The sequence below is a fragment of the Electrophorus electricus genome, chromosome 20 (genome assembly GCF_013358815.1).
Source record: "Electrophorus electricus isolate fEleEle1 chromosome 20, fEleEle1.pri, whole genome shotgun sequence".
Classification (NCBI taxonomy): Eukaryota; Metazoa; Chordata; class Actinopteri; order Gymnotiformes; family Gymnotidae; genus Electrophorus; species Electrophorus electricus.
This window is the reverse complement of record NC_049554.1, coordinates 14182221-14202400: the sequence shown is the minus strand read 5'-3', so window position 1 is coordinate 14202400 and position 20180 is coordinate 14182221. Positions and strand designations below refer to the sequence as shown.

Below are 20180 nucleotides of genomic sequence, written 5' to 3'. Positions count from 1 at the left end.
TGTGGACTGTACCTTAAGATTATTTACATTATTTGTTTTATGGGCTAGTGCGCAGTGATGATCATGCCACACTTTTGGTGGGATGTCACTTAACAGGCCCTGTCTTACCCTAAGACAGTTAGCAAGGGTCTAGAAGAGTACATACAAATGGCAGGTTCACTGATTTCCAATGCAAATACTATAAAAATAAATAAATAAAAATAAATAATTTTTTTAATATATAATATAATTTCCATCAGTCATGACCTTGCATGACACAGCCTCCCTTTGCCGTGGGGGTGGGGACCGTGCCATCGTGTGACAGCCGCGTTTACGCTGGGCCTCCGCAGCCTCACGGGATGATCCTCTAAGAGCTCTGATGAACGGAACACGCACACGCACATGCAGGCACGTGATTTGTGTATTCAGAACATGTTTTGAATATTGTCAACATCACATTTGACCACAGCCTGTTTCTTGGCATGAATGTAGACCAAATGAATTTGCAGAAATATGAGCTAATGTAAATAAAGCCTGCTGCAAGACATGGTTGGAAGCATTTTCAGCACAGCAACAAAAAACCTGACTCCTTTGAGTTCTTTTTAATTAATGGGGAGTTTTTATTTTTAAAAAAGAAAAAAGTTCTCTATAGATCTGAGAAGCCAAAGTCCTTTCCTTGATTTCTAATTGCTGATAGTTCGTCATATAGTTTGTCATGTTCAAATACTCAAATCACAGCCCTGGTCGTCCAGCCTCTACAGATTTTCCAACCTCCTTTGACTGGTCAGGCATGAGGGCAAAGTGGCCTGTCTATTAACTGTTCAATTAACTGCCAGGGATTGGCAAACCCCAGACTGGAGGTGGATTTGGCTTCTGGAAGTGAAGATCTCTCACCCTAGCACAAGGTGTTTGAGCCCAGTTAAAACTTTCCAGCGCACAGTATTCCAGCAAGGTTGTGACGCACAGGATGAATAACTGGGAATGATCCGAATAACGTCTGGTACACACAAAACCTCACTGGTGCTGTAACCCTTAGGCAGTGGAAGCCGCTGGTTTTGGCAGCTCTGGTGTAGTTTAAATGTTCCTGTTCTCCTCGGGTGAGGTTTTAGAGAGAGAAGCCGAATCATCTGCACACAGCAATGCGTAGATATGGCTTGTTTTGAGTTTTTCTGTTTTGTTTTTTCACATTGGAAAGAATTACTTTGTCCTGTGTTTTTAAGTTTTATTTGGAAGCACTTATGAACAATTTTGTTCATTCTTAAATGAATTGTAAGTTTTTAAAAACTTTCATTGATTCCGGAAGCATTAGCGTCTGCTCATGTTCTACACAAAAGGCCTTTTATCAAGTTCACAGGTCTTCAAATGTTGCAATAGTTTATTATTATATAAATGGCATTATTATACACATTTCAACAAATAAATGGAGTTTTCAAATAAGTAATAAGTGTCACCCACCATGGTAGTAAGGAAGTCAACACAACCTGTTACCTGGATATTCCAAATATTTACAATATTTGTTATTTTCATATTAAATCAGAAAGTTCTCTTGCAGGTACACACGACTAATTTTCAATTAGTCTCATGCCTAACAAAGGATGAATTTAAATGTGAAAAATCTTATTAAATGACTTGTAGAACATTCAGAAAACGTACCAGACGTCTTGAGTGTCACCACGAAAGATGGCCTTTAGGTGTCATTTTGGCTGTGTTCGGGATGAACTAATGTCGAGCATGAAGGAGTTAAAGGGGCCAGTGTATCCGTGTCCTGGCCATGTTCGCCTGTAGCAGGACCTGGGCCCCGGGGTGAGCTGCACACCCAGGAGGAAAACGGGCTCCTCGTTTTAGTGCAGCGCTGCCGGATTCTGCTTGACGTGACTCACAGGCTGATGAATTTGGACCGGACCCGCAAGTCCGTTCACACGGGTTGTTTACAACTGTGCAGTTGCCACCGCAGTCTGTATGATAACGTCGCCCTGTCTCGTTAACGTGTCAAACTGATGCGATAATTTTCCTTGCTGTGGAATACACGGGAATGCTGTGAAAGTCAGAGGATCATAAGCGCTCTCTGATTTCAAACGGCACGCCGAAGGGAGGACCTGCTCCATGTCCTGCTCGATTTACGGGACCTTCGCATCATTACCACCTTGTCTCCAGGTAGCCTCGGTTCTGATCCACCTCCATCTCACATGCATTATTATTTACGTTTTTGTGTCAGAGCAAAAAGTACAGACGCGTGGTTAACCGTGATACCGGGACAGGATGTTGCTGGATCGCATTTATTAACACGTTTGATTTCTGGGATTAATTGAGCCAGACCTTTGTTTACGTGTTTGCGCGTATGTATGTATGTGTGTGTGTGTGTGTGTGTGTGTGTGTGTGTGTGTGTGTGAGATGTTTTGAATAAGACACTCTCCAGTTGATCTTACCCTGGCGTGTCTTCCACTTGCGCCACCCGTACACTTAATATTCCGGTGAGGATCTCCCCATCAGGGCACCGGCTTCTCTTCCAGTCAACTAAAGAACCAGTTCGTTCTTCATACATTTTCACATGCTGGCGTTTAATTTACGGCAACGCGACAGTAAAGCAGCGTTCATGTGTGGAAGGAGGAGCAGCAGACTCTAGCAAGGATGCCGACCCCAGACTCCGGCTGCAGGAGACCGCGGAGCAGGCTGCACACGGTTTCAGACCGCGGCGTTGCCTCTCTTATGTCCTCACGGTTTGTCTCGTTTTTATCGATGCATTGTGCAGTCCGCTTTTTATGGGCTTTGGAATCACACGCAGCCCTACATTAGGCCTCGTGGCTGAGTGATTTTCTTGAGTGAATTCCTCGTGTTGCATCAGATGGTTTCTCACCGTGCGTCAAATTTAAGCAGGCGACTCGTGAGAAATACACCCATGGTACAGACTGCACAAAGAATGCAAATGCGCTTTTTTGCTTGCACCACCCAGCAAAAATGCGCAGACAGTTATGTTTATTTGTTTTCTTCTTCCCAGATGTTTGTAGGGCCAATGTACTCAAATATGAGTGCTCTGAATGTTATAAAAAAAAAAAATAAATAAAATAAATTAGATGGCACCAGCGCTAGAATGAATCAGTGCTATGATCAATCAGTGCTAGAATTAATCAGTGCTAGAATTAATCTGTGCTGTGATGAATCATTGCTAGGATGAATCAGTGCTAGAACGAATCAGTTCTAGGATTAATGTTTTGCATGCAGTGTCCAGTTATTTTCTACATGCAGGATATAATTTTGCTATTTCAGTTACTTTGAAATGTGTGTAATTCCAGCTGTGAGCTGAAGCCACAAATCAAATTAAGAGAGACTGCCTCCCTTCTGCTGCTTGGGTGCTTCACCATTTTCCACTAACAAAACTATTACTCACTTAGTGTTCTTCAAACAAACAAAAGTTCTCTTTGTGCTTGTTCTCTTCCGTGGTTCTCTTCTGTGGTTTTAAACGTGCCTCACCAAAGTCCCTGCGTGTTTCATAGAGAAATTCTCAGAGCATGTCCGGCTACGTTTCTCACAGAAGTGATTTTGTTGATTTTAAACTGCAGCTACAGAAGCTTGAGTGGCGTGTGAGTGGCATTCCCCACCCTGCTGTGGTCTGTTTACTGTCGGTGAAGAGGCCGGGCCTCACGGTTCTGTTCGCGTGACTGTGACTCGGTCCTAGCTCACAGCACAGACGTCTCCCTCCAGCAAGCTCCCACTCGACATGTCCTCAGTTCTCTCCCTGAGCCCCCAAACCTGAGGACACAGGGCACAACAGAGACCCCACTGGCTCCCTTGTTGCATAACGTCCTGTCCGTGTGTGCAGTAGGGCAGATGGAAATGACTTCTGAGCCAAGGCCGGCATGCTCTCCTGCGTCTGGGTGTTGGCAGAATGCTGCTGCAACATAAAGCATCAGGAGTGTGTAACAGTGTTGAAATTGCCCACAGATCCCAGAGCAGTTTATTTTACTAGCTGTTGTCCACAAAACTAGGCATGAAATTCTTCTGTTCAATTTGAATTAATTGAAAACAATGTTTTAGTGCCAGTCAGAAATTTGGGGCTTTTTTAATATGCTCCAATATAATATTGCTGTTAACTACATTTGAATCATCTTACATTGTTGCAACACTGTTGTTTTGGGGAGGGGGTCATTGCTAAAGTCTTTCAGGTTTCTTTTTTTCTGACTTATTGTGAATACAAGTTATCTCAAAGGACTCCTATTCAAAATAAAACTATTAGTTATAATTACAAAGTAAAACTCGCAGAGAATTGGGGAACTTTCTCCTCGTCTGCACAGTGTTCTAAGCACTGGGTGTGAACTTGTCTAAACAAATGGGCTTTTGTGTCTGGGTGAGTTGTGTGTGTGTGTGTGTGTGTGTGTGTGTGTGTGTGAGAAAGAGACCCAAGCACAGTGCCCGAGGCAGTGAAACCCTCTGACTGCATTCTGGACTCGCTGCTAAGCGTGGCCGTTTTCACAGAGGGATTTACCACATTGTTGCCAGGCGGGAGTCATTTTTACTGTGGCCTGTCTGCTCTGCCCTCAATTATTTAGTAGTAAAGAAAACAGAGACGAAAGACCGCATGGGCCGCCATGAACAGGAAAGGGAGTCTACAGTAATTATTCAAGTACTAGTAAGATTAATTATTGTAAGCTACGGCGCTGCATGTCTCTGGCTTGGCTGTTTCTACGTGGCGTTTACTGCAGATCACTGGGGGAGCAGGACTGGCCTGTTTCCAGTTATCTTTTTCTGTGATCTTTAAAAGCTGAAGTTTAAAACAAACAAAGCTGTAGATGAGGGCCCCAAAGTCTTTGTGCTTGTAGATCAGGTCAGTGGAAGCGAGGGAGCTGGAGTGCTCCCCTCACCAGTGCCTAGCTTAGGAAAGCACAGAAAAGAGTTGGCATGGGCGTTATGAACTCTGATTATTGTGGTCAACAATCATGCAGCCAATACAAGGCCACAGTCTACACATATGTAAACTGGGAACGTTGTAGCTCTGAGACCAGCTAAGGATGTTGTGTGGGGTGTTTGTGTGGGCCGAATGTATGGTTTATTGGAAGATACAAACAATGGGGGAGGTTAATGCTTATTGTAGCTTTGAGGGGTGGGGGGATTTATAGATATAATAAATTCTTTAAAGATCCAATCATAGAAATAATTGTCCTTTCATTACCTCAAAGTATTAGTAGGTCACAAAAACCAAGCATACCTTTAAGCTAACTTCCTTGTTTTGGACTATATATCAGTGAATATATGAAAATACATCAGTTGTAGATTTTAAATGTTCTATATTATTGTACTACTCTTATACTGTACTCCTTAGTTGATCATTGCATATAATATGTTGGAAATATACTCAGCCAGTCAAAGACTAGCTGTATTAAAGCACTGGTATTTTGGCAGCAAATTTAAAAAGCACAACTTCAAAGATAGTTCAGTTATTCTCGTCATTCTATGGAAGCCTACACATGTTCCGTATTGTAGGTCAAACACACAAATGCTGGTTTATTTGAGATGAAAAGTTGTGTGTTCAGAGTGATTGGTCACAGGCTTTTAGCCTTTCACAGACTGGTTCTTCTATGTTGTTTATGTCTAGTGTTTGGTAATGTTTATTCTTAGCTGACAACTTCATTCTCAGTTCATGGATACTTCTGTTATTGGCCAGGCTGACACAGATCAATGTGCACAAAGTGCTTATTAATTAATTGAAATCAACATTTTTTGTTGTCAGAATTGCAAATAAAGTGTAATTTATGCATGATTCTCACTTACCCCATCTTCTACACATCAGTGATGGGGACCTTGTGGGTCAGTGCCAAAGCTGGACCCCTTGAACATGTGACTTTCCATCAGAGATCATAATTGCACTCCAGCGAGTCTTGTTAAATAGCAGCCCTGTAGTTTTCTCAGCTGAGATTTCACAGCGGCCCGTTTGTGCTGGGGACCGCACAGCGCTGCGTGATGGTGCAGTAACATGAGTTATATCCTCCCAGGCCTGCAGGAACGGTACTCACAACAGCCCTGAAGGAAAACACGTCAGAACACGTCTGCTAGGCCACCACAGAAAGTGCCAAGTGCCATTCCTGTTCCTCCACAAAAATTGGAATGCCCCGTTTTCTCACACAGTTACGATTACGGTCCTAATCTGCCACGTGTTTGTAAATTGCTTCATAAGGTTAAACTGCCTTGGTGCAGTCTGCCTTATACACAAGTGCTGATACTCAAAACGCTGGGAAAAGCAAAGGTTGTAGAGGAGGGGACCAAGAAACGGATGCACACGAGATTTATGTTAGTAATCATATAAATATCATTTTACTGGCATGACAGGATTTGATGCTGGTTACTGTGGCCTCGACTGAGTTCTTACTGCACATAAGGGAGTCCCACTGGAGAATGAGGAGACGTTAGGAGTCAACGGCAATCTCCTGCCAGTGGAGGGAGATCCAAGCCGGACCTCGCACGTCTCACTCACAGAACTACTCGTACTCTCCTCTCGAAGGACTTCTGATCTGCCCTCTGCATTAATGCAGTTCTTAAGGCCGAACACCTCAGCAGGAGAAAGGGGCTTAGCCACACGCCAGATAAGATGCGGACAGTGGTATGAAGGACAAAAGAAACAGGATGTTTCTTGAACTTTCTATCAAAGCTACATTCCTCTTAAATTCCAGAGGAATTCCAGAGGCGTCTTTAAAAACAGCAGTAACGATCAGCTGTATTACAGACTGTAAGAACGCATAGAGAAGTATCTGAATATTAAAACGTATCTAAACAGTTGCACACGTGTAAACAGTTGTCTCATGGCTTACGCCAGTTTCAGATCATTATCTACACTTCATTTAAAAAGTCAGAAAATTATTTTCTGCAATTTCTTGTAAATAACCAAGCAAAAAAAAACACGATTTAACAAACAACCGTGTGTTTGCGTGTGTGTGTGTGTGTGTGGGTGTGTGGTTTTGTGGAGATAAAGAACATTGATAAAGGAAAATAAACAGGTTGCTATATGCAAAGGTCATGGGAAGACACGGTAAGCCATGCCACTTGGAACTATGACCACATTAATAATTACATGTAAATATAATTTCATGCTAATTACATTATTATTGTGGTAGTTTTATTCCACAGGTACATATTAATAGAATACGTATATTGCTTTTGTTACTATCGTTGTTGAATTGATAAATATTTTATAATACAAAGAATGACTCCAGAAGCCTCCGTTAGAATATCAGATTACAATGACAGTACAGAATATACTCTGCTTATGAACTACTAATGCGGGTGGCGCTACCTCACCTGTCACTTTATTCAGGCGAAACCATGTCACACTTACACACACACACACACACACACACACACACACACACACACACACACACACACACTCACTCACTCACTCACTCTCACACACACACACTTACACACACACACACGCACACCCACACACAGACACAGACACACAGACACACACACTTACACACACACACACACACTTAAACGCGCGCGCGCGCGCTCGTGGAATTTCTGAATGGTCATGTGATCATTTCTATGTGGGGATCGGAACGTGATCTGTGTGTCAACTAACACGACTTCTTAATTCTTAAACGGGATTTCTGCCTTCTGACGCTCAGTACACGACGTCTGTCCACAAGAGGCTTGACGTCTTCCCCTACCAGTCCTGGCGAATTGGTCTCGTCCTCTTGCTTTCTGCTCAGGGGAATTGAGCATGGTGCGCGCGACCAGGTGAGATGAAATATATCAATCGTGCAGCAGCACTTTCGGCCCTGAACAGACGGATGTACCAATAAACTGGCATGTATTAATGAATGAACGGGACTGCGTTTCTTGTCCCAAGGCCTTAAACCTGCATCATATAGCGCACTTCTTTTCCAGGTAAGTTCTCGAGACCACTAAGGAAGCGGAACGATGTTCATCAACTGTGAAGTTGTGGGCTTGAATGCTATTTAAATATTATTTCTAACATATACTAAAATATGGGATTCGATCCTTTAAAGTAACTTGTTAAAGCTTCTGAACATGTAAATACTAAGAACTTCAAAAAGCGCCGGGAGTGCGCCGATAAGATCTGAAAATTAGGAGACAAAGCTCAGCAAGTGTTTTGAGAATATGGACAATAACATAAATAACGCAGTGTGCGCAACTTTGTTACCAACATAAACACACCTGTCTTCGCATTGCAATCAGTCATAAATTTGAGTGTGCCGAAGATTATGGGTCTTTGAGATAAAGCATACATCAATATAATCTGTTATCATCAGGCTATATTTCTCTGGATGTACGTATATGCTTACAGGAACAATTATATTTGACTTCTCCAGACTAACCTTGATTTGTCGTTTTCATCTCAGAGGTGCCGTCCGCTAAAACACATTAACCCACAGCAGCGTCCCAGTGCGCGCGGCTGTGTTAAGCTGCTCTCGCGTTCACGCGCCTGCTGGCACCGTGTCAGCTCCTGCTCTGTGTGCTCAAATGCCCGCTCGCTCCCTCTCTTCATACCCTTCTCTCGCCTCTTCACCTGTGACTAGTTTTTACCATTTAGCCTTCAGCTTCATCTTTCCTCTTTTACTCCTGACAGCCGTTTATATCTGTACTGTGAAGCACTCATTGCACTCAATGTGCAGGGGCAGTGGTAGCTCAGTGGTTGAGGTCCTTGACTTGTAATTGGAGGGGTTGGTGTTTCAAGTCCCACCACTGCCAAGTTGCCACTGTTGGGCCCCTGAGCAAGACCCTTAACCCTCAATTACTCAAGTTGTACTCAGTCATAATTGTAAGTTGCTTTGGATAAAAGCATCAGCTAAATGTCGTAAATATGCAACTGTCTGTACCATAGTGTACGCAAACTGTGTCAAAGCGGCTATGCAGACTCTGTGTAAAAGTGTCATGTGCTAAGTTTGTTTATCATTTAATTGAAAAGTTTGTGCTGTGCGGATGACTCAGAAACCCTTGTTGTTCACTTTTTCTGCCCGCTGAACAAGAGCAAGGTCTTCACAGCTTTAAAAAACATTTAATTGACTTCAATTCACTGCTTCTTGTGGCTTCCTCTGAAACGTATGGAATGTGGCGTCAACACGGCCATAATAATGTTTTAGCGTTTGCCTTTTGAAATGTATTGTGTTGTTTAGCTTGTTTATTATGTGACAGGAATTTAAGTGAGTCATTGCTGGTGTGTGCAGTGCTGGTGAGATAGTCCTGCTTTTTCTCAGTAAGCGAGCTTCCTGTTGATATGTAATACTCATAATAGTCTGAGCTTTGAGAACATTGGCCATGTTGAAAACCAGAAGATATAAAAAGACTTTAGTGTGGCCAAAGCTTGACTTTGATCTGCTTTTGACTTTCGGACCACAGTCTGGAATGCATTTAAATTGCCTCTCAGCATTCATGTAAGATTTTTTTTGGTTTATTTTTTGTTTTCTCTTTTTCTTGCTTCTTTTTGGAACTCTTTAAACCTGTCACTGACTTATCAATGAACAGTCTGGATTACAATCGTGCAGGAGTTCACGAAAGGTGACAGGACAGGCGTTTATTTAATTCCTTAATCACTGATTCTGTATACATTTTGTGGTATTGACAAATACATTTTTGGCTTTTCGTTTACATGATGTGTATTTCTGCTTAACCTTGTCATCACTGAGCCTTCTGTTCTTCTGGTTAAATGTTCCTGCTCACACAGGCTTGTATATGTATAGCTACAATCTGCTTTCAAAAGGTTCCTAGAGGACATTACCAATGTATAAAGGAAGCTGTTAATAGTAATATTATCGTTTTTCCTTTAGGGCTGATATATTACTGAAGAGTGTTTCAGTAGCACCAGTTTAAAGCCCTGCCTGTCCTGCTGCGGACGGTGGCCGGCAGACCCACACACACGACTGAACGACATGGATCACACTGCTGCAGCTGCAAGGTGAGGTGGGAGGGTGATCCAGCCGTGAATTCCCTGACCCTCCCCGACAGCAGTCTGAGGTCTGCTCCACGTCTCTTCCAGGAGGTGAGAGCTGAATGAGCGATTTGATCTGCAGGACGTCTTTTGTCTCGAGCCTATGGAGGTCAAAGGGCAATTTAACACCGACATGGGTCCAGGGGCTCCTGGTGAGTTGCCTCTGGTTGGATCTCGATAGGTTTGAGGGCAGCAGGTGATGCCTGGGGCTCTGCTGGTGATGGGGGTCTACTTCCTCTTCCACATAACTGAGTAGCAAAAAAAAATATTTCTGTTGCAAAATAGACAAATAAAGTACAAGTCTTTTGCCCTTATTCAAAGCAGTTAACTTCCACTTACCTCAGGGGTCAAGCTTTCTGAATGGTTTACTTCTAATTTCAGAATGAGATAAATGTATCCTGTAGGTTATTATTCATATAATTTCCACCTCTAACTATAAACAGTTTGAGGGTTGCTATTTCCCATTTAGCCCCTGCCTAAGTGTGTGTGTGTGTGTATGTGTGTGCGTGTGTGTGCAGATGTCCAGGGCCCTGGGGACAGCACTCAGCAGGCGGAGCGGCTCTCCGAGCTGCAGGACAGGAAACAGACCCTGCAGACGCTCCTGAGCAGCCGGTTGGAGGAGCTTCGTCAAGTGTGTCTGCTGGAGGCGGTGCGCCATCTTCCATCACCAGACACCACACTGCACATCCAGCTTACATCACCAAACACCACACTGCACATCCAGCTTACATCACCAAACACTACACTGCACATCCAGCTTACATCACCAAACACCACACCACACTGCACATCCAGCTTACATCACCAAACACAACATTGTACATCCATCTTACATCACCAAACACAACATTGTACATCCATCTTACATCACCAAACACCATACTTTACATCAAGCTTACATCACCAAACACTGCACTGTACATCTATCTTACATCACAGAATTTTTTTTATAGATCTTTACAATACTTTACAAACCTTTGTGAAAATGTTTACGAATCTTTACAAATCTTTACTCATCTGAATTTGTTCATTTGGAAGATGAGTAAACTGAAACAATAAAATAATCACACATGGAATAATTCCTACAGAGCAGAATTAAGCTGAATCAGGTACTACACTGACATTTGTTGAGAGGTTTTTTTTTTTTTTAAAACCCTGCACAAGGTAACGCAGATAACGACACTCTGAGCACACTGAGCGCTAGTCATCCTTCGGTTGTAAACCGACACGAAGCTGTCAAATGTGTTTGCAGGAGCTGACGGGGAAGCTGCCCCATGTCTTTCCTCTGCAAGTGGGGGAGCGACCCCCTTTTATCCAGCGCAGGCTTGGCCTGCCTCCCCTCACCCTCTCCAAGGTAGAGGTGAGGTCAAGGGTCGCTGCGTTTTCATTACTGCGACTCTGCACCTGCAGGGATAAATGGGTCTAAAAGGGCGTTTGCTTTGATGTAGGACGACCCCGGCCAGAGAAGACAAATGAAGACTCTTTTCAGTGGGGCCCTCCGGCGAACCGTGGAGTTGGACAAAACCACGCTGCACTGCAAGAGGACCGTCCACCGCGGGTGTCACACAGGTGAGTCCCCACACACCGTCCACCATGGGTGTCACACAGATAATTCAACAAATTGTCCACCACAGGTGTCACACACAGTGAGTCAACCCACAGTGCATTGCAGGTGTCACACAGGTAATTTGACACACACTTTCCACTGCCGGTGTCACACAAGTGATTCAATACACACCGTCCTCCACGGGTTTCACACAGGTGTTTCATTGTATCCAGGACTAATCTGTGCATGCTTGAATTTTGTGTGTGTGCATGCACATGTGAGCATGTGTGTGTGTGTTTTGTATGCGAGTGTGTGTGTGTGTGTGTGTGTGTGTGTGTTGATCTGCATCATGCTTTCTTAGATGCGTACGTTTCTAATCTTAGCCTTCACTGTCAAGTGTATGAACACGGCACGGGCGGGGGTGACTCACTTCACCTGAGTGTAGCGCCCATCGTCTCCCTTCAGGGACGGCTGTTCTCTGTTTACGTTTGCACTCCAGCTGCATGGGAGCTGAGAGTGACGTAGCAGTCTAATCAGGCTCCAACCGCTGGTGCTGGCGTGTGGGGAACAGATAGAACAAGCAGTCCGTTACACAAAAAGACGTCAATGTGCTCGTAAACAAAACATGTCTGCATGAGAGGGGTGGATTTGGCAGCTGTGCGTTTAAGGTCGGTAAAGTTGGCTTGTTTGGAAGGCTGATGGTGTTGTGCATCTTCCTAAATTCTTTTGCAGAGGAAACGGTTAAATCGGAGAGCAGCTCCATGTCAGACTCCACTCAGTCTCAAGACAATGGTGAGTCACGTATATTCTCCAGCCATGCACATCGAAACGTAAGGGCCGAATGATAGATAGAACGATAGACTGGTAGATGGACAGATTGGATGGTACACAGAGGAGTGGATAGGTAGAATGACAGGTACCTACCCTCATAGACAGATACATAGCATGATGGGTAGGTTAAAACTAAGAAACAGTATTTATGGGTCTTACTATAAATGTCAGTTAATGTCAAAACTAGATGAAATTAGTATGCTAAAACTGTGCGTTTATTATCAGTGTATTGCCTCTGCAGTAGCTCTTCACATCCTGCTCCTCAATTCAGGAAGTAGCTCAGAGTTGCGCTGTTGATCCAGGGGCACTGACCCAGGATCAGTGGGGATGCTCAGCGAGACCTGGCTCTGCTCATGACCAGCACTAACCCTGTGTGTCCCCACGCTCCACAGAGGAGTCGTCCCCCAGCGTGGCTCCGGAACACCACTCCCACTCTCACCCCCGCCTGGCCTTGGCCAGCCCCGACGGTCAATTCTGCAGGAAACTGTCTCCGGTGGACATCTACTACGAGATGAGGACCCGCCGCAACTCTGCCTCCAGCTCCATCAGGTAGCCGAGGGCGTCCCGCCGTCCTGCGGCCTCGGACAGCTTGTCTTTACGCAGTAGGTAATGACCATCCGTGCATGTCTGCCTGTCAATCTAGTCCAAGCCACTCCCTGCCAAGGAGTGCATCCAATATGGAGGGCAGGAGTGTTCCAGCCACACCTCTTCTGTCTCGAACTGCACCAATCAGCATCCATATGAGGTACAGTAATATTCACTAATTCCAATTTGCTATAAACTGCAAAACCATAGACATCATTATTATATTATTTTGATTTATTTAAATGAAAGATTATTTTAAGTGAAATGATTATGAATTCTGATTATGTTGCAGTTGTGGTAACATGCAGAGGTCCAAGTAAAAATACAGCCCTCAGTGGTGTTATTTCTGTTTTTCTATGTGCTGTTCCATGCGTCAGGCCTGACCCCACTGACGGCCCAGTAAAACAACGGGACAGCAGCCCCGACGTCTCCCAGTTTGTTCCGCTGGCGTCTCTGGAGAGCTCGGCCTCCGACTGCCGAGGATGCCCGTACGGCTCGCGCGCCCGCCGCAGTAACAGCTCCGAGGCCTTACTGGACCGCTCCACCCTGCAGGAGCCGCACGACGCCGGGCACCCACGAAGTGGCATGCCCCCCAGAGCCGGACCCTACAAGAGCTCTGAGTCGCTGATGGATGGCAAGCTCCGGCAGGTGTACCGGGGCAGCCCGGAGAGGGCGCTAGGGGGAGCTGCAGAGCAGGGGCGCATGCGCTCATCGGTGGGTGGGAGGGTGAGCGGCTCGGGCTACAATGAGATCCTGATGGACTACATCTGGGGCAAGCAGCAGAACAGAGCGACCCAGCCGCCGCTCAGACAGTCGGCCGGCCAGGCCTGGCCCAACCTCCCGGCGGCTGCCACGCCTCCGCACTACAACGGCTTCTCCCATTCGCAGATCCACCTGGCCGCGGCTCCGCCCACCTACAGCCCCGCGCTTCTGCCCGACCCACAGGCTGAGCCACGCCGGGTGAAGGTCACGCGGACCAAGTCGTGCGGACCCTTCATCCCCCTCCGGCAGCAGGAGTCCGTGCTGCTCTCCACTTATGAGCCCAGCACCTCCACCCCCAACCTGCTGCCCCTTCAGGCGGAGCTGCCCCCTGTCGCCGGCGCTGCCTTCGGCTGCAGGCCCGTGCCCTTCTCGCTGCCCACTCCAGACGACCCCATGCGCAGCCTACACAAGGCGCTGGCCCTGGAGGGCCTCCGGGACTGGTACCTACGGAACGCCCTGGGTTACAGCACCACAGCCAAGGGGCATGACGGTCTCCCCCTGCGCCCCCCGCACCACCTGGTACCCCAGCCGCAGTCTGGCCCACTGGACCCGCTCTACTCCCACCGCCAGATGCCTCAGTCTGCCTCCTTTCACGGGCACCCTCTGCGGGGCAGGTAAGTCTTCCCACATGACCCTTTTGGTCCCCTTCAGCTCATGTGAGACTGGATACTGGCATCAGAGTAGGCTCCGTGCCGCTTTCACCCCATGTAAATCATGTGTAAATCACATGTAAATCACATGTAAATCACATGTTCTCTTTGCGTCAGGTCCGTGGAGCTCACTCTCTTCTCAGAGCCCTTCCTGTCCCAGAAGCCCACGCCAAAACAGGCCAGCTCGGATCCCGCTGCCCCCGGAACTCTGGTTTAACAGAACTCTAACTGTACAGTCAGTACAATGAGCTGTATGAACAGAGAGGAGTTGGGCTATCATGCCCTAGCAGATATGTATGCTGTTGAAAATATTATTGTATTACAGAGGTACATTTGCATATGATTTGGGCATTATAAAGTAACAAACTTCCGTTCATCTTTGGATATATATTTTTGCAGAACATATACACACACACATACATACATACATGTGTATATATATATGTACATGTTTATGTGTGTGTGTGTGTGTGTGTGTGTGTGTGTGTGTGTGTGTGTGTGTGTGTGTGTGTGTGTATATATATATGTACATGTTTGTGTGTGTGTGTGTGTGTGTGTGTGTGTGTGTGTATATATATATGTGCATATTTGTGTGTGTATGTATGTATGTATGTATGTACGTATTCAAAATTGCTATTTTGTAACTAATATGGTTCAGATTCAGTCATCTGAAAATATATCTACTTGCAATTAACTCATGCATTTAAATGTATTATACCAGATATGAATGCGTAGCATACCTGTTGGGTTATATATCTATATATGTAGCTATTAAAAGTGCAATATACCACTGAGAATATTTCACAAAGAACCTATGAGAGAACTTGTGGAGAGAATATCCTGCAAACAGGCTGATGCTTCAGACAAAGAGTTCTTGCTTTAATTTTTCAGAACTTGGGCTCTTCATGGGCAGATCGGTTCCTTCCCTGCTGAGGCAGCGTTGGGCTCGTTTTCTGCACACACCTTTTAGCCCGGGGCGCAGTAGCGGGTATTTTTCACCCTAATGCTTTCTTGCATTATGTATTGCTTTGTAAGAGAAGTAGTTTTAAATAGAATCCTCTATTAGCAGAAATCTACTTCCTTGGCTTAATCTATGGTAAAATACCGCTCAGTGCAGTCTTTGGTGAATGATACGCTTAAGACGCTACACACATAGGGTCTCAATTACTGTGCGTATGCTCTGCTGCTGGGACCTCACTTGATAATCCGAGAAAAGTGATCAATTACCTCAGAATTTGTGAGCAGAAGAGCTGGTTACTCACTGACAGTGTCAGACATATAAATCACATCCCAGTGTGGAGCTGGCTAAGGTTGCTGAATTAAAGAACAGTTCAGACATATCACTGAACTCTTTGGGCGCAGTCTTGAGTTGCTGCTTAGGGGTACTCACAGCCGGCTTATTGTATATTTGAGTTCTTTTTAGCTGATCTCTGTGTTTTAGCTCTATGTTATGTCATCGGTGTTGTTCCCTAAAATACAGGGCATACATTCCAGAGAGTTCTGTAACTGTGACTCGACACTGGCTGATTCATTAGTACTGTGCTTGGTAGACATCTGTGGCTAACTCCAGGAAAGTGCTAGCCTTGTTCCGCGGCTGGCTAGCTCGCTGCTAAAACCAGCACCAGGTCATCTACTCATCCGCAGATTTACCCGGGGCTAAACTCAAACCATTGCTCATGCAGCACACGGTCACTGCGGTACATGTCAAGCCCAGACTACAAACTCACTCCTGGTTAAGGGTGAGGGTAGTCCACAGGCTGACTGGGAAAGTAGAAGGTTCTGAAGGTCTCCCTCTCAGTCACCGAGTCTGCCTTAAGAAAGGCTCGGATGCAAAACAGTTCCATGAACATTGCATTATGCGTCGTATTGGAATGGCATAAGCAGGCCTTATGTCCGTTGGTCTGTACATTTGATAGCTAGTCAGTATGGTTGCTTTCTCTCAGCGGTTGATATACCTGACTTCTTTGTTTGTTTGTCGCCAGATCTTTTGATGTTGTTTCAGTTTCTCTTTCTTTCTGATAACCCATTCCCTTTGACATCATTGTGTGAAGTCAATGAGGCACCACTAGATAAACATCTTTTAGAAAGTGCTTAAATATATCAAACAAAACCAGATGTCTGTCTAGCTTGTATCAGGATTATGCTCACACATTGACTAGTTTAGTTTTGGCCTATTGTTCTATAAAGACTTTTAACACTATGAATTACTGCACTGGTTCCCACTGGTTCCCAGTCCGGGTCCTTGCAATCATGCACTGGAATGGCTTCTACCTAGGCTAACACACCTGATCCATTTTGATCACCAAACTGTGTCGGGTGTGTTGGAGCAGGAGAAAGTGTGCAAGTGGACACCGCAGGGTTGCCCTTGACAACCACTGCAGTACTGGCTCAAGGAAGGTGGCGTGAGTACAAACAATGATTATCAACACTTTCCTGTTTAAGTAGAACTTCGAGAAATCATTTATGTGTTGTCACTCTTCTGTGAGGTGCGTCCAGCTCATAGGACCTGATCCCTAATGACCAAACCGCTGTGCATTGGCAGTCTGTTGTTGTGTAGACTTCAGTTTCAGTGACTGTCTTTACCGTATGTAAATATATAATGAAATATATAACCCTAGCAAAAGGGTTTAGCAACTTGAATAAAACAAAATATATATTGTATATTTATGTATGGATCGGCTTTTTGTATACATATTTATTTGCATAAAACTTGACTGCAGTGTGTCCACACCAGCAGAAGGGATGCCTGAAGGCTATACTGAATACTGAGTGAATACTGACTGACTGAAGTTTGGTTTGGCGTCACCTGGGCACCAGGCCGACCGCTGTTTCACCTTTTTGATTAAGAACTTCTTTGCCTTTTCCCCCACATTATGCAATGGTTGTTATTGTTTCTCGATTTTATTAAATCAAACATAATCTATACATTATCTGTATGGGCATATATGAATTCATAATAAAGTTTATGATGCATTGATTTGTTTTTTCTCTTGAACTAGTCCAGTGAAAAGTCTTATTTCTGAGGGATGATGAGGCTAAATTAGACCTTTGCCTGGTGCCCTCTGGCAGGACGTACTTGGAACAGTGTGCCAGTTCAACATAATATGGCATGTGGTACTTCTGTACTCACATCCTTAGAACAGACAGGGCAGTTTCTTAACCTGGCACACTTGTGACTAGTGTCACATTTTCACTCTCAGAGTGAGAGAGAAACAGATTATAGCATAGGAGAAAACTAACCATCTATCACTGACATGCTAATACGTCTTTGTAAATTTATTTTCTCCTGATGGGACATTATGTTGTTTTCATATATAACATGTATGTATTATCCTCCCTATACAGCCGTGGCCAAAAGTTTTGAGACTGACACAAATGTTGGTTTACTGCCTCAGTTTTTTAAAATCCTTTGGTCAGATGTTTATATGGTATAGTGAAGTACAATGATAAGCATTTCATAAGTTTTTAAACTTTTTATTGACAAATACATCCATTTTAAACAACGACCATATTTACAGTGGTGACCCTTCTTTTTAAGACTTCTGCAATTCACCTTGGCATGCTGGATATCAGCTTCTGGGCAAACTCTTGACTGATGACAGCCCATTCTTGCCTAATCAGTCCTTGGAGTTGATCACAGTTTCTGTGTTTTTGTTTGTCCACCCTCTTTTTTGAGGTTTGACCACAGGTTCTCAATGGGATTGAGATCCAGGGAGTTTCCTAGCCATGGACCCAACACTTCAATGTTTTGGTCACGGAGCTGCTTGGTTATCACTTTTGCATTGTGACATGGCGCTCTATCATGCTGGAAAAAGCATTGTTCATCACCAAGTTGCTCTTGGAGGATGTTTTGATGCCATTTCATATTCCTGGCAGTGTTCTTGGGCAAAAAAGTTTGCTCAAACACACTCCCTTGGATGAGAAGCAACCCCACACATTAATCGTCTCAGGCTGCCTCACTGTTGGCATGACACAGGACTCATGGTAGCATTCACCTTTTCTCCAGACAATCATTTGTCCAGATGTCCCAAACAGTCTGAAGGGGGCTTCATCAGAGAAAATAACTTCACCCCAGGCCTCTGCAGTCCAATCCCTATACTTCCTGCAGAATGTCAGTCTGTCCTTGATGTTTTTCTTGGAGAGAAGTAGCTTCTTTGCTGCCCTTTTTGACACCAAGCCAGCCTCCAAAAGCTTTTGACTCACTGTGCATACAGATGCACTCCTTGTAGTTCTTGATGATTTGATAAATAGTTGGTTCAATAAATGGTTGATCAGTTGCCTTGTCCTCATTAACACGTTCTCCTGAGCTAACAAGAAGATCACTGAAATGATGTTAGCAGGCTATTTTGAGGCAGAGCTAAAATGCAGTTGCTGGAATGGAGTAATTTTTGTGTTGTGAAGTTAATTTTAATTGCAAGGAATGACTTGGCAATTAATTGCGATTCATCTGATTACTCTTCACATTTTAGAGTTAATGCAGATTGTCACCATAAAAACTGAAGCAGCAAACTATGAAAACCAAAATTTGAGCTTGTCTCAAAACTTTTGGCCACAACTGTAGTCAAGTTGCCTGCATCAGATTTAAAAGCCTGATGCTTGCGTATAAAGAAAAAAATGGACCAGCCTTAAGCTACCTGAAAGCTGTGGACCAGTCCTGTCTTGATCTCAGATCCCAAGAGCCACAAGTACAGTCCACCTTGACCCACTCAGAACCTCTCCAGCCAGCAACTGAGTCCCCCATTTCCAGGAGTGAACCTCCGCGCACTGCATTTGACGAAAAAACCTTCATACACTGCCTTCCAGGAGTGAACCTTTGCGCCGCATTCCACGAGTGAACCTCCATGCACCGCCTTCCAGGAGCGAACCTCCACGCACTGCCTTCCAGGAGAGGACCTCCACATACTGCTTTCCAAGTGTGAACCTCCACACACCACATTCTAGGAGAGAACCTCCACGCACTGCCTTCCAGGAGTGAAGCTCCAAGCACTGCCTACCAAGAGTGAACCTCCACACACTGCCTTCCAAGAGTGAACCTCCATGCACTGCCTTCCAGGATTGAACCTCCCCCTGCTGCCTGAACAGCCGAGACCTGCTTCCTCCAATCACAAACACAGCCCAAAGACCCAATAAGACTCTGTAAACATGTAATTGAGTGCTAAACTCTAATATGTCTACATATAAAAAACAGACAAACACAAACCTCACTTGTACCTGTACTGACTCCTGTCTGTGATAGGCTTAAGTGTGATGGTATCCTTTGACTCTTGCATAAGGGTTAGTCCTCTAAAGAAATCTGAAGCTCTTCTCTGGATAAGTGTGTTTACCAAATCCTATAAATGTAGATGGAATGAGAAAACACGTTTTTATCTGTTCCATCATGTCTGGCCCTCTTGATCTCACCACGTTTAACATTTATTGTGTAGCGCACGTGCCTGGACACATGTCCTCATCTCATATCTACACCAAATCTGTATTTAAATACTGGACAGTGCATATTTTTATAGGCCTACACTGCCGTCTTTTCTTCTGCCAAGTCACTATTGATGCTGGCGTTATTTGGGCTCGGTTCACATTTCAGGCATTGATATGTGGTTAAAAATAGACCGTCCCTTGTGCATTGACGAGGTGCCCTGCATGAATATATGAATGCAATAAGCAGACTACATCAGCTTTTGAGCTACTCGTCCTGTGATGCCGACTGATGTATGCTCGCATTATGTCAATTTAACATTACGATCCCTTCAATTCCAACTAGCAAGAAACCACTCAGTCATAATTGAATGAGCTAAATTAATTGTCATAACATCAGCAACACTGCTGTATATCCCACGGTCTAGCACTACAATGAACATTTATCAGAACCCAGAGTGATATGTTTCTATAT

General features: G+C 44.7%; 1 protein-coding gene across 3 annotated transcripts; it reads left to right on the top strand.

The window, feature by feature from the left end:
• Positions 1 to 1801: 1801 nt before the first annotated feature.
• On the top strand, positions 1802 to 14723 carry ccdc120 (coiled-coil domain containing 120). Of its 3 annotated transcripts, none has more exons than XM_035520170.1 (11): positions 1802 to 2133; positions 9762 to 9889; positions 9971 to 10074; positions 10441 to 10571; positions 11175 to 11282; positions 11371 to 11491; positions 12201 to 12260; positions 12692 to 12848; positions 12943 to 13044; positions 13262 to 14260; positions 14414 to 14723. In XM_035520170.1, exons 3-11 carry the CDS (start codon positions 10026 to 10028, stop codon positions 14511 to 14513), a joined length of 1827 nt encoding a protein of 608 aa, XP_035376063.1. In that variant the 5' UTR covers positions 1802 to 2133; positions 9762 to 9889; positions 9971 to 10025; the 3' UTR covers positions 14514 to 14723. The 3 variants fall into 3 exon arrangements, with proteins under 3 accessions (XP_035376063.1, XP_035376065.1, XP_035376064.1); XM_035520172.1 differs by lacking the exon at positions 1802 to 2133 and adding an exon at positions 2400 to 2696; XM_035520171.1 differs by lacking the exon at positions 1802 to 2133 and adding an exon at positions 7698 to 7860.
• Positions 14724 to 20180: the final 5457 nt, after the last annotated feature.

Excerpts from the sequence above, each read along its gene's own strand:
- ccdc120 (XM_035520170.1), top strand. The coding sequence starts at position 10,026 with ATGGAGGTCAAAGGGCAATTTAACACCGACATGGGTCCAGGGGCTCCT. Across the intron at positions 12,261-12,691 it reads CACTCAGTCTCAAGACAATG|AGGAGTCGTCCCCCAGCGTG; the intron begins GTGAGTCACGTA and ends CACGCTCCACAG. Across the intron at positions 14,261-14,413 it reads GGGCACCCTCTGCGGGGCAG|GTCCGTGGAGCTCACTCTCT; the intron begins GTAAGTCTTCCC and ends TCTTTGCGTCAG.